This window comes from Oncorhynchus nerka, linkage group LG9a (assembly GCF_034236695.1).
Source record: "Oncorhynchus nerka isolate Pitt River linkage group LG9a, Oner_Uvic_2.0, whole genome shotgun sequence".
In the NCBI taxonomy this organism is placed as follows: Eukaryota; Metazoa; Chordata; class Actinopteri; order Salmoniformes; family Salmonidae; genus Oncorhynchus; species Oncorhynchus nerka.
The window spans coordinates 47,916,844-47,930,820 of NC_088404.1; the positions used below are offsets into that span (position 1 = coordinate 47,916,844).

At 42.7% G+C, this 13,977-nt stretch overlaps 1 protein-coding gene across 1 annotated transcript in view; it reads right to left on the reverse strand.

The window, feature by feature from the left end:
• LOC115134438 (protein phosphatase 1H-like) overlaps positions 1 to 13,977 on the reverse strand; it is a 72,663-nt gene that overhangs the window by 49,049 nt on the left and 9,637 nt on the right. Inside the window, exon 2 of the mRNA XM_029668399.2 lies at positions 4,784 to 4,955. Within this exon, the coding sequence (XP_029524259.1) occupies positions 4,784 to 4,955 (172 nt within the window). The remainder of the gene's footprint in view (positions 1 to 4,783; positions 4,956 to 13,977) is intronic.

Here is a 13,977-nt window from a genome sequence, read left to right on the forward strand (position 1 = left end):
AGTGGATGGCTGCAAACGTTCTACTTTTAAACTCGGACAAAACAGAGATGCTTGTTCTAGGTCCCAAGAAACAAAGAGATCTTCTGTTGAATCGGACAATTAATCTTAATGGTTGTACAGTCGTCTCAAATAAAACTGAAGGACCTCGGCATTACTCTGGACCCTGATCTCTCTTTTGAAGAACATATCAAGACTGTTTCAAGGACAGCTTTTTTCCATCTACGTAACATTGCAAAAATCAGAAACTTTGTCCAAAAATGATGCAGAAAAATTAATCCATGCTTTTGTCACTTCTAGGTTAGACTACTGCAATGCTCTACTTTCCGGCTACCCGGATAAAGCACTAAATAAACTTCAGTTAGTGCTAAATACGGCTGCTAGAATCCTGACTAGAACCAAAAAATTTGATCATATTACTCCAGTGCTAGCCTCCCTACACTGGCTTCCTGTCAAGGCAAGGGCTGATTTCAAGGTTTTACTGCTAACCTACAAAGCATTACATGGGCTTGCTCCTACCTATCTCTCTGATTTGGTCCTGCCGTACATACCTACACGTATGCTACGGTCACAAGACGCAGGCCTCCTAATTGTCCCTAGAATTTCTAAGCAAACAGCTGGAGGCAGGGCTTTCTCCTACAGAGCTCCATTTTTATGGAATGGTCTGCCTACCCATGTGAGAGACGCAAACTCGGTCTCAACCTTTAAGTCTTTACTGAAGATTCATATCTTCAGTGGGTCATATGATTGAGTGTAGTCTGGCCCAGGAGTGTGAAGGTGAACGGAAAGGCTCTGGAGCAACGAACCGCCCTTGCTGTCTCTGCCTGACCAGTTCCCCTCTTTCCACTGGGATTCTCTGCCTCTAACCCTATTACAGGGGCTGAGTCACTGGCTTACTAGGGCTCTTTCATAGGAGGGGTGAGTCACTTGAGTGGGTTGAGTCACTGATGTGATCTTCCTGTCTGGGTTGGCGCCCCCCCTTGGGTTGTGCCGTGGCAGAGATCTTTGTGGGCTATACTCGGCCTTGTCTCATGATGGTAAGTTGGTGGTTGAAGATATCCCTCTAGTGGTGTGGGGGCTGTGCTTTGGCAAAGTGGGTGGGGTTATATCCTTCCTGTTTGGCCCTGTCCGGGGGTGTCCTCGGATGGGGCCACAGTGTCTCCTGACCCCTCCTGTCTCAGCCTCCAGTATTTATGCTGCAGTAGTTTATGTGTCGGGGGCTAGGGTCAGTTATCTCCTGTCCTATCCAGTATCCTGTGTAAATTTAAGTATGCCCTCTCTAATTCTCTCTTTCTTTCTCTCTCTCGGAGGACCTGAGCCCTCTCTAATGCCTCAGGACTACCTGACATGATGACTCCTTGCTGTCCCCAATCCACCTGGCCGTGCTGCTGCTCCAGTTTCAACTGTTCTGCCTGTGATTATTATTATTTGACCATGCTGGTCATTTATGAACATTTGAACATCTTGGCCATGTTCTGTTATAATCTCCACCCGGCACAGCCAGAAGAGGACTGGCCACCCCACATAGCCTGGTTCCTCTCTAGGTTTCTTCCTAGGTTTTGGCCTTTCTAGGGAGTTTTTCCTAGCCACCGTGCTTCTACACCTGCATTGCTTGCTGTTTGGGGATTTAGGCTGGGTTTCTGTACAGCACTTTGAGATATCAGCTGATGTACGAAGGGCTATATAAATAAATTTGATTTGATTTTGATTTGATTTCCATTGATCATCCTTGAGATGTTTCTACAAGTTGATTAGAGTCCATCTGTGGTACATTCAATTGATTGGACATGATTTGTAAAGGCACACACCTGTGCATATAAAAAGGTCCCACAGTTGACAGTACATGTCAGAGTAAAACCCAAGCCATTAGGTTGAAGAAATTGTCCATAGAGCTCTGAGACAGGATTGTGTCGAGGAACAGCCCGCTTGGAGTTTGTCAAATGGCACTAAAGACATAAGAAACAAGATGCTCTTGTCTGATGAAACCGAGATTGAACTCTTTGGCCTGAATGCCAAGCATCACATCTGGAGGAAACTTGGCACCATTCCTATGGTGAAGCATGGTATTGGCAGAATCATGCCGTGGGGATGTTTTTCAGTGGCAGGGACTGGAAGACTGTCACGATCGAGGAAAAGATGAATGGAGCAAAGTACAGAGAGATCCTTGATGAAAATCTGCTCCAGAGCGCTCAGGATCTCAGACTGGGGCAAAGGTTCACCTTCCAACAGGACAACAACCCTAACGGCACGACAAAACCTATTCCCCCCTCGGGAGACTGCAAAGATTTGGCATGGGTCCTCAGATCCTCAAAAGGTTCTACAGCTGCACCATCAAGAGCATCCTGACGGGTTGTATCACTGCCTGGTATGGTAACTGCCCGGCCTCCGACTGCAAGGCACTACAGAGGGTAGTGCGTAAGTCTGAATGTCCTCGAGTGGCCCAGCCAGAGCCAGGACTTGATCAAACATCTCTGAAGAGACCTGAAAATAGCTGTGCAGCAACGCTCCCCACTCAACCTGACAGAGCTTGAGAGGAGCTGCAGAGAAGAATGGGAGAAACTCCCCAAATAGAAGCTTGTAGCGTCATACCCAAGAAGACTCAAGGCTGCAATTGCTGCCAAAGGTGCTTCTACAAAGTACTGAGTAAAGGGTCTGAATACTCGTGTAAAATGTTGTTTGTTGTCTTTTTTATATATATATATATATATATATATATATATATATATATATATATATATATATATATATATATTTGCAAACATTTGTAAAAACCTGTTTTTGCTTTGTCATTTTCATCTAACCTGACCTATGCCCATATTCCTCACTCCTCCCCAACTCACTGCTGTCATGTTGACTTGTACCAGACTGTCTCTTCTCCTCCCATAGGATACCTGATGTCTGACAATAACATATATTTGTAGAATGTAAACATCCTGCAATCCCATCTCTCCTTCGGTGATATGAATAAAGGATATTTCATATTTTCAACAAACTCCAATTCCCATGTTAGTCCGTTATAGTTCGTTAATACAGCTTCCAGAAACAAAATAACATTTAGTCAAATCTTTGCTAAATATGTTAACTTGAACCGGTTTGCAGCCCACGTTGTAAGTAATGCATGGCTTCAGTGTGGAAATATATACATAGCATTCACACTGACATAGGGGCAAGGCCTACCGTAAATTGCATTATGGCTGAGCACGGACATGCCAAACGTTGGTCAATAAACCAGATTAAATTCACCCCCCCAAAAAAAAGAGCGAAAAATTCTAATCAAAACAACTTGCGGTAAATAGGTCAAAATAAACTTACAGGCACCATAATCGCTTCCTGTGGGCATATCATATTAAAACAACGCAGACTATGGAGGGTTTTACACACATCTAAACCTTTCACAGTAGCTGGACAAAGAACCAATATAAAAGACAAAAGGGAGAATGTCCACTCACCGTTATACTGCTCCTAAATATACATGTTTTATATACATATTGGAACCATCTTACAGATCGCATTCACACTTCTTCAGAAGTTGCATTACATGGACATTCTCGCCACAAAACCAGGACAGTGAATCATTCTAGTAAGTTTGGGTTGAATAAAATTCTATGAAAAACAAGCAAACAATAAATACATGTGAAATGTAATGATATAAAAATCGCCAGCATAAAAAAATAAAAAGACAACGCATTGCTGTTGAACCAGCCTTCGTTGTAGAAGGCCTAGGGTAAGGGTACACTACGGGAGGGCTTGGGTTTTAAAAATGTGAAACGGGAAACCAAAAATTGTTATGAGGTTCACCAGTATTCACGTCTCTCGTTTCGTGATGGGCATTAGACACATGTAGCCTACATCATGGAGGGGGTTTTAAGCACATCCAAAGCATGGCTACAATAATGTAGGCCTGTCTACAATGCATAGATTAAAAGGGAAGGTCAGCTCACTGTTTTGCTCCTCTAAAAATGTATATTTTAATAAAGATTTGGTGATTAAGATTTATTTTCAAGCAGTCTCACGAGCCAAACACTTTATCAACAGTCTTGACTAGCCTACTTGATTACATTGGGCAGGACAAACAATAAAACAGCCTTCATTGAGAGGGGGGGCTATGCTTAGTTTTTAATCAAATAAAAATGGTAAAAAAGTAGGGGGGAAAAGTGTTTTCTGTTTCCAAATACGATGTATACAGGCACCAAATCAGATCTGGTTCCATGCGCATATGGGCAGTGTGCGTCACAGCTGGATAGACTGTTTCCATTGTAAAATTCATGCCATAACCAACTGTGTTACCGCTAAAACCAGCTTTTGGTTAGTCTTAAATATCCCTACCAGCACGGCCTAAAATTAGATTTTTGGTTCATGTTTTTAAGGACACAACTCAAATATTTCCACCCCTCTCATCTGAGCGCAAGCCTGCTGATGTTAGACAGGTAAATTGCCAAACCTAGCATTAGGGCTGGAAAATGCCAGTGAGACAGTTTTTACATGACAAATTTGCAAACTAAAGTGCATTTGACTCTGGCGCCGCCATAACGCCAGACGAAAATAGAACCCTGTGACGGATGTGAGGCTGGGGAATAAGTGTTAGGTTGGTGACTACTAGAGTAGCTGAAAGGCAGTACTGTAGCCTACTAAGTACTGTAGCCTGACACTCGTTTACCAGGCTTATAGGCCGTGCTGGGGAACAGACTCTGACTGATGTGAGGGAAGAGAAGAGTCGACAGGTCCTGATGTGACAGAATGGAGGAGGGGGGCAAGGGGTTAAGGTCTGGAGTGTGGGGGTACTCACAGCATCCTCCCTGAGCCCCAGTCCCTCTCCATTGGGCAGGGAGGACCTCCTCCGTGTGGTGGGTGTCATGTTGGGGGTGGAGTTTCCCCCAGCACTGGGTCTCCTCCTCACCACCACCACCTCACAGCATGCCTGGTCCTCATTCAGAAGGCTCTTCCCAGCATTGATCACCCTGTAGAGGGAGAGAAGAGCACAAGAATGTGAGGAGCAGAACCAGACACACTGTGGGAAAGGTATAGCAGATTTCAATGTAACAATGTGTGGTTTGTGACACCCTACTACAGAATGTCCCAAACTCATCATTAAGCCTCGATTACTTGAATCAGCTGTGTATTGATATGGTAAAAAACTAAACATGCACCCCTCGAGTTTGAGAAACGCTGCCCTAACATATACAGTGCATACGGAAAGTATTCAGACCCCTTGACTTTTTCCACATTGTTACTTTACGGCCTTATTCTAAAATGGATTAAAGTGCTTGTTTTCCTCATCAACCTACACACAATACCCCATAATAATAAAGCAAAAACAGGTTTAAAAACTGAAATAGCACATTTATATAAGTATTCAGAACCTTTACTCAGTACTTTGTTGAAGAACCTCGGCAGAGATTACAGCGTCAAGTCTTCTTGGGTATGATGCTACAAGCTTTGGCACACCTGTATTTGGAGAGTTTCTCCCATTCTTCTCTACAGATCCTCAAGCTCTGTCAGGTCTGCATAGCTATGTTCAGGTCTCTCCAGAGATGTTCAAATGAGTTCAAGTCCGTGCTCTGGCTGAGCCACTCAAGAACATTCAGAGCCCCGAAGCCACTCCTGCATTGTCACGGCTGTGTGCTTAGGATCGTTGTCCTGTTGGAAGATGAACCTTCAACCCAGTCTGTGGTCCTGAGCGCTCTGGGGCAGGTTTTCAGCAATGAGCTCTCTGTACTTTTCTCCGTTCATCTTTCCCTCAATCCTGACTACTCTCGGTCCCTGCCGCTGAAAAACATCCCCACAGCATGATGCTGCCACCACCATACTTCACTGTAGGCATGGTGCCAGGTTTCCTCCAGACGTGTGGCTTGGCATTCAGGCCAAAGAGTGGTTTCATCAGATCAGAGAATCATGTTTCTAATGGTTTGAGAGTCTTTAGTTGCCATTTTTCAAAACTCCAAGCGGGCTGTCATGTGCCTTTTACTGAGGAGTGGCTTCCGTCGTGCCACTCTACCATAAAGGCCTGATTGGTGGAGTGCTGCAGAGACGGTTGTCCTTGTGGAAGGTTCTCCCATCTCACAGAGCAACTCTGGAGCTCTCTCTCTCAGAGTGACCATTGGGATCTTGGTCACCTCCCTGACCAAGGCCCTTCTCCCCCGATTGCTCTAAGAAGAGTCTTGGTGGTTCTAAACATCTTCCATTTAATAATGATGGAGGCCACTGTGTTCTTGGGGAACTTCAATGCTGCAGACATTTTTTGGTACCATTCCCCAGATCTGTGCCTCGCTTCAAGAAAAAAATAAAAGAACATTAATGCGTAGACCATGTGACTGGACAGGAAATAGAAAGTCTCAACTGAATGTTAAATGTGCTTCCTGTCAGGCATTTTAATTGTCTACTTGTTGAATGTTTGTGAAGTATTGATTTGTGGTTGTTTGTAATGTCTTGTTAATTGGATATGGACCCCAGGAAGATTAGCTAGCATTACAGCATTAGCTAATGGTGATCCTAAGAAAAATGGAGCACTACGGAAAATTCCTTCGATCTAATAGCATGGTTTTTGCACTGACAACTGTGGGACCTTATATAGACTGGTGTGTGCCCTTCCAAATCATGGCCAATTGAATTTACCACAGGTGGACTCTAAGTTGTAGAAACATCAAGGATGACCAATGGAAACAGGATGCACCGGAGCTCAATTGAGTCTCATAGCAAAAGGTCTAAATACTTAAAGTATTTGTTTTTTTATTTTTAATGAATTTGCAAACATTTCTAAAAACCTTTTTTCGTTTTGTCATTATGGGGTATTGCGTGTAGATTTGATGAAAAAAATGTTTTTTAATCCATTTTAGAATAAGGCTGTAACATAACAAAATGTGGAAAATACTTTCCAAATGCAGACATATACAAGACCTGGTCAAATCATTTCCCTCGTACATGAAGGACTGGGCCGCAGGGAAATCTGAACTAATGGATACATTTTGTCTGCTTTTGTCCAGTCTAGACTCCAGTGTCACAAAATAGGAACATTTATGTTTCACATGCACTAGCCTCGGCTGCCATTGCAAATGGCAATGAAAACATTCATGCCAGGGTATGTACATTAGTTGTTACATCATCTGTACTTGAGGGTTTGTTATAATGAACTGACTGATAGGAGAGACAAAGCAGGGTTCCACTCTCTAGTCTCCAGCGGAGTACAGACACACTAGAGAGAACAGGACATTGGCAGGAAGAGAAGCTGAAATTCACACAGTCAGATCACTGATAATTGATCTCCTTGTAAGGCTTTTACAAAATGGGAGATCTCCCAGGACCCTATAGACTCAAATCATAGATTTACCATAGATTTACAGTGGGGCAAAAAAGTATTTAGTCAGCCACCAATTGTGCAAGTTCTCCCACTTAAAAAGATGAGAGGCCTGTAATTTTCATCATAGGTACACTTCAACTATGACAGACAAAATTAGAAAAAAAAATCCAGACAATCACATTGTAGGATTTTTTATGAATTTATTTGCAAATTATGGTGGAAAATAGGTATTTGGTCAATAAAAAAGTTTATCCTAATACTTTGTTATATGGGGTGGCAGGGTAGCCTAGTGGTTAGAGCGTTGGACTAGTAACCAGAAGGTTGCAAGTTCAAACCCCCGAGCTGACAAGGTACAAATCTGTCGTTCTGCCCCTGAACAGGCAGTTAACCCACTGTTCCTAGGCCGTCATTGAAAATAAGAATTTGTTCTTAACTGACTTGCCTGGTTAAATAAAGATAAAATATACCCTTTTGTTGGCAATGACAGAGGTCAAACGTTTTCTGTAAGTCTTCACAAGGTTTTCACACTGTTGCTAGTATTTTGGCCCATTCCTCCATGCAGATCTCCTCTAGAGCAGTGATGTTTTGGGGCTGTTGCTGGGCAACACAGACTTTCAACTCCCTCCAAAGATTTTCTATGGGGTTGAGATCTGGAGACTGGCTAGGCCACTCCAGGACCTTGAAATGCTTCTTACGAAGCCACTCCTTCGTTGCCCGGGCGGTATATTTGGGATCATTGTCATGCTGAAAGACCCAGCCACGTTTCATCTTCAATGCCCTTGCTGATGGAAGGAGGTTTTCACTCAAAATCTCACGATACATGGCCCCATTCATTCTTTCCTTTACACGGATCAGTCGTCCTGGTCTCTTTGCAGAAAAACAACCCCAAAGCATGATGTTTCCACCCCCATGCTTCACAGTAGGTATGGTGTTCTTTGGATGCAACTCAGCATTCTTTGTCCTCCAAACACGACGAGTTGAGTTTTTACCAAAAAGTTATATTTTGGTTTCATCTGACCATATGACATTCTCCCAATCTTCTTCTGGATCATCCAAATGCTCTCTAGCAAACTTCAGACGGAACTGGACATGTACTGGCTTAACCGCTTGCCTCTACTTGGGACGCTTGCGTCCCAACTAGAGCTCTGGAAATGCAAATGCACTACGCTAAATGCTAATAGTATTAGTTAAAACTCAAAAGTTCATTAAAATACACATGCAGGGTATCAAATTAAAGCTACACTCGTTGTGAATCCAGGCAACAAGTCAGATTTTTAAAATGCTTTTCGGCGACAGCATGAGAAGCTATTATCTGATAGCATGCACCAATACACTACAACAGAAAAGCACAGCAGGGGACGTAAACAAAATAATTAGCATTTCGGCGTTACACAAACCGCACAATAAAATAGAAAACAGTCATTACCTTTCACCATCTTCTTTGTTGGCACTCCTAGATGTCCCATAAACACTATTGGGTCTTTATTTCGATTAAATCGGGCCATATAAAGCCAAGATATCGTTATATGTAGACTGTGTGATAAACGAAAAAAACAGCGATTTCACAACGTAACGTCATTTTTAAAAATTCAAAAAGTAGACGATAAACTTTCACAAAACACTTCGAAATACGTTTGTAATGCTACTTTAGGTATTAGTAAACGTTAATAAGCGATAAAAATCATCCGTAGGCGATGTAAATATCATTAGCTGTCGTCTTGGAAAAAATTTCAGGAGAGAGCTCTTCCGGAATGATCTGGGCGGAGACCGGAGGTAAGTCGTGCCCCTCTTTCGGTTCAACCAAGAATCAAAGATGATTCAATTCACAAGACTCTAGACAACATGGGGATGCTGTGGGAGTTGAATGCTCGGTCTTATCTAATTCGGCTCACTGTTAACAATTGCTGGAAGTGGCGCAAGGATATTTATTTCCATTTTCTGTGATCAGGTTTTCCTGCGCTTTCCGATGTAACGCACGTTATGTAATAGCCACAGTCATGATTTAACCAGTTTTAAAAACGTCCGAGGGTTTCCTATCCACACATTCTAACCATATGAACGTACTATATTCCTGGCATGAGTAGCAGGGCGCTGAAATGTTGCGCGATTTTTAACAAAATGTTCAAAAAAGTAGAGGGTCGACTGAAGAGGTTAAGCAGGGGGACACGCCTGGCACTGCAGGATTTGAGTCCCTGGCGGCGTAGTGTGTTACTGATGGTAGGCTTTGTTACTTTGGTCCCAGCTCTCTGCAGGTCATTCACTAGGTCCCCCCGTGTGGTTCTGGGATTTTTGCTCACCGCTCTTGTGATCAATTTGACCCCACGGGGTGAGGTCTTGAGTGGAGCCCCAGATCGAGGGAGATTATCAGTGGTCTTGTATGTCTTCCATTTCCTAATAATTGCTCCCACAGTTGATTTCTTCAAACCAAGCTGCTTACCTATTGCAGATTCAGTCTTCCCAGCCTGGTGCAGGTCTACAATTTTGTTTCTGGTGTCCTTTGACAGCTCTTTGGTCTTGGCCATAGTGGAGTTTGGAGTGTGACTGTTTGAGGTTGTGGACAGGTGTCTTTTATACTGAAAAGAAGTTCAAACAGGTGCCATTAATACAGGTAACGAGTGGAGGACAGAGGAGCCTCTTAAAGAAGAAGTTACAGGTCTGTGAGAGCCAGAAATCTTGCTCGTTTGTAGGTGACCAAATACTTATTTTCCACCATAATTTGCAAATAAATTCATTAAAAATCCTACAATGTGATTTTCTGGATTTTTTTTCTAATTTTGTCTGTCATAGTTGAAGTGTACCTATGATGAAAATTACAGGCCTCTCATCTTTTTAAGTGGGAGAACTTGCACAATTGGTGGCTGACTAAATACTTTTTCCCCCACTGTACCTGTAGTAAAGTGATAGTGCTCCAATTAACTGTTTTCATTGGTAAGCACTGGTGCGCTACCAATTTAAAAAGGTGAAGAGCACCAAACAGTATAGGAGTAAGAGACTAGGCTTAACATATTAATCCTACCTCTGAAACAAATATCCTAGCTATCCAATTCCTTTATTTCAGTGCCATTTTAAACCATACTGGGCAAGTTACCAGGTTGTTAGAGCCCATGATACTAGGTTAGAATAGCTAAATTGGTGAGCAGAGCTTGACTCAATGGTTTAATTATTGTATGGGCCATATACAGTGTAGGGTTTAAGTGTTTGCTACACCTGTTCCACATTGAAACTCACCCAACACCTTCATCAAAGTGACACTGGTCTGATACTTGCAATAACCTTTCGTTAGTCTGAAAATCAGATTAACCAGAAACTGTCCTATTGTCAGACAGACATGTTTGGCATTGCACTGACATCCACCTCAGCAGAGTTTCCCATAAAGGAATAGAGAAGATACGGTAACGAATGATACCTTTGTGTTTGAGCCCAGACTGTCTGAGCCGGAGTCAGAACCCCGACCACAACAAGTGTTACACTTGAGCGTTCAGAAGTCTTTCATCTCTGATCTGAGCGGAATGGGCAACCATGCACTGGCCTAAGAGATGAAGAGTTTCAAGTTTATTCGCCACGTGCACAGGATACAACAGGTGTAAAACAGTAGTGACATTTTTACTTTAAGAGCTCTTTCCCCAACAATGCAAAGATAATAACAATAAAAATACGATTAAAGAAACATGAGAATGCAAGTATATAAACAGGTCAGTGCCAGTTCTTTATGCAATGTGCAAGGGTACTGGAGAGGTTGAGGTGGGTTTATACATAACAATACAAATAAACTGGCAGTAGGATATACAAATAAACAGGGCTGAAAAGAGACTGGTAACAAGAAAATATAAATATTCATGGTAATATAGTAAATGATAATATATACACTACCGGTCCAAAGTTTTAGAACACCTACTTAATCAAGCATTTTCTTTATTTTTTACTATTTTCTACATTGTAGAATAATAGTGAAGACATCAAAACTATTAAATAACACATATGGAATCATGTAGTAAGCAAAAAAAAGTGTTCTTGCCATTCTTGCCATTCTTTGCCTTGATGACAGCTTTGCACACTTGGCATTCTCTCAACCAGCTTCACCTGGAATGCTTTTCCAATAGTCTTGAAGGAGTTCCCACATATGCTGAGCACTTGTTGGTTGCTTTCCCTTCACTCTGCGGTCCAACTCATCCCAAACCATCTCAATTGGGTTGAGGTCGAGGGATTGTGGAGGCCAGGTCATCTGATGCAGCACTCCATCACTCTCCTTGTTCAAATAGCCCTTACACAGCCTGGAGGTGTGTTGGGTCATTGTCCTGTTGAAAAACAAATGATAGTCCCACTAAGTCCAAACCAGATGGGATGGCGTATCGCTGCAGAATGCTGTGGTAGTTATGCTGGTTAAGTGTGCCTTGAATCCTAAATAAATCACAGACAGTGTCACCAGCAAAGCACAACCACACCATATATTTTGATTTGTTAAACACGTTTTGGTTACTACATGATTCCATGTGTGTTATTTCATAGTTTTGATGTCTTCACTATTATTCTACAATGTAGAAAATAGTACAAATAAATAAAAATAAAAAAAACGCTGGAATGAGTAGGTGTCATAAAACCTTTTGACAAGTAGCGTACATGTAAACAGGCTTAATAGTGACCAGTAGCAGGATAAATAGTTAATAATGAATGGTAATGGCAATCAATAATCATTGGACAGCAGCGTAATGGTAGGAATGCATCTAACCAATATTAATTTTAGCAGCAGTGTAGGTTGTGTCTGAGTGGGTAGAGACCTGTAGATGGGTATGGTAGAGTCAGTCAGTGTGGATATACTGTAGGAGAGGGAGAGCAATAGTTGTTAGCCATTTAACAGCCTTATGGCCAGGGGAAACAAACTATTTAGGTGTCTGTTGGTCTGAGCCTTGGCCTTTATGCACCGGTACCGCCTGCCGGACAGGAGCATGGAGAACAGCCTCTTGTTAGGTGGCGCCGGAGAAGATGGCTGACGTTTTACGAGCTCCTAACCGATTGTGTTTTTATGTTAGCTTTTTTTGTGTGTTGTTTGTAACTTATTTTAAACATTAGGTTGCTGCTACCATCTCTTATGACCGAAAATATCTTCTGGACAGCGATTACTCACCACGAACTGGCAGAAGCTTTTTTTTTTTCCTTTAACGAGTCTGACGAGCCTGACGTGAACGACATACTCTTTTCCCGCGAACAGGCCCAAATCCCCCGTCATTTGCTTCGTAAGCGATCGAATGAATCCCCCTCCTTCCATTCTACTAGCTAACGTGTAATCATTGGGAAATAAAATCGACGACCTACAAGGAAGATTAAACTACCAAAAGGACATTCAAAACTGTAATATCTTATGCTTCACGGAGTCGTGGCTGAACGACGACATTATCAACATAGAATAAGCTGGCTGGTTATACAATGTATTGGCAGGATAGAACAGCGGAGTCTGGTAAGCCAAGGGGTGGTGGACAATGCATATGTAAAACAACAGCTGGTGCATGATATCTAAGGAAGTCTCGAGGTTTTGCTCACCTGAGTTAGACGATCTCATGATAAGCTGTAGAACACACTATCTACCTAGAGAGTCATCTGCATTTTTAGTAGCTGTCTACATACCACCACAGACCGATGCTGGCACTAAAAACTGTAAGCAAACAGGAAAATGCTCATCCAGAGGTGGCGCTCGTAGTGGCCGGGGACTTTAATGCAGGGAAACTTAAATCTGTTTTTCCACATTTCTATCAGCATGTTAAAATGTGCAACCATTGGGAAAAAATGCTCTCGACCACCTTTACTCCACACACAGAGACGCATACAAAACTCTCCCTCGCCTTCCATTTGGCAAATCTGACCACAATTCTATCCTCCTGATACCTGCTTACAAGCAAAAATTATAGCAGGAAGCACCAGTGACTCGGGCAATAAAAAAAGTGGTCAGATGAAGCAGATGCTAAGCTTCAGGACTGTTTCGCTAGCACAGAATGGAATAAGTTCCAGGATTCTTATGATGGCATTGAGGAGTACACCACATCAGTCATTGGCTTCTTCAATAAGTGCATCGATGACGTCGTCCCCACAGTGACAATACGTACATATCCCAACCAGATGCCATGGATTACTGGCAACATCCGCACGGAGCTAAAAGGCTGCAGCTTTCAAGGAGAGGGACTCTAACCCGGAAGCTTTTAAGAAATCCCGCTATGCCCTCTGACAAACCATGAAACAGGCAAAGCATCAACACAGGACTAAGATAGTCGTACTACACCAGCTCTGACGCTCGTTGGATGTGGAAGGGTCTGTAAACCATTACAGCCTACAAAAGGCAAGCACAGCCGAGAGATGCCCAGTGACACGAGCCTACCAGACTGTCTAAACAACTTCTATGCTCACTTCGAGGCAAATAACACTAAAACATGCATGAGAGCACCAGCTGTTCCGGAGGATTTTGTGATCACGCTCTACGCAGTCGATGTGAGTAAGACCTTTAAACAGATCAACATTCACAAGGCCGCAAGGCCAGACGGATTACCAGGATGTGTACTGTAAGCATGCGCTGACCAACTGGCAAGTGTCTTCACTAACATTTTCAACCTCTCCCTGTACGAGTCTAATACCAACATATTTTAAACAGACCACCATAATGCCTGTGCCCACGAACACTAAGGTAACCTGCCTAAATGACT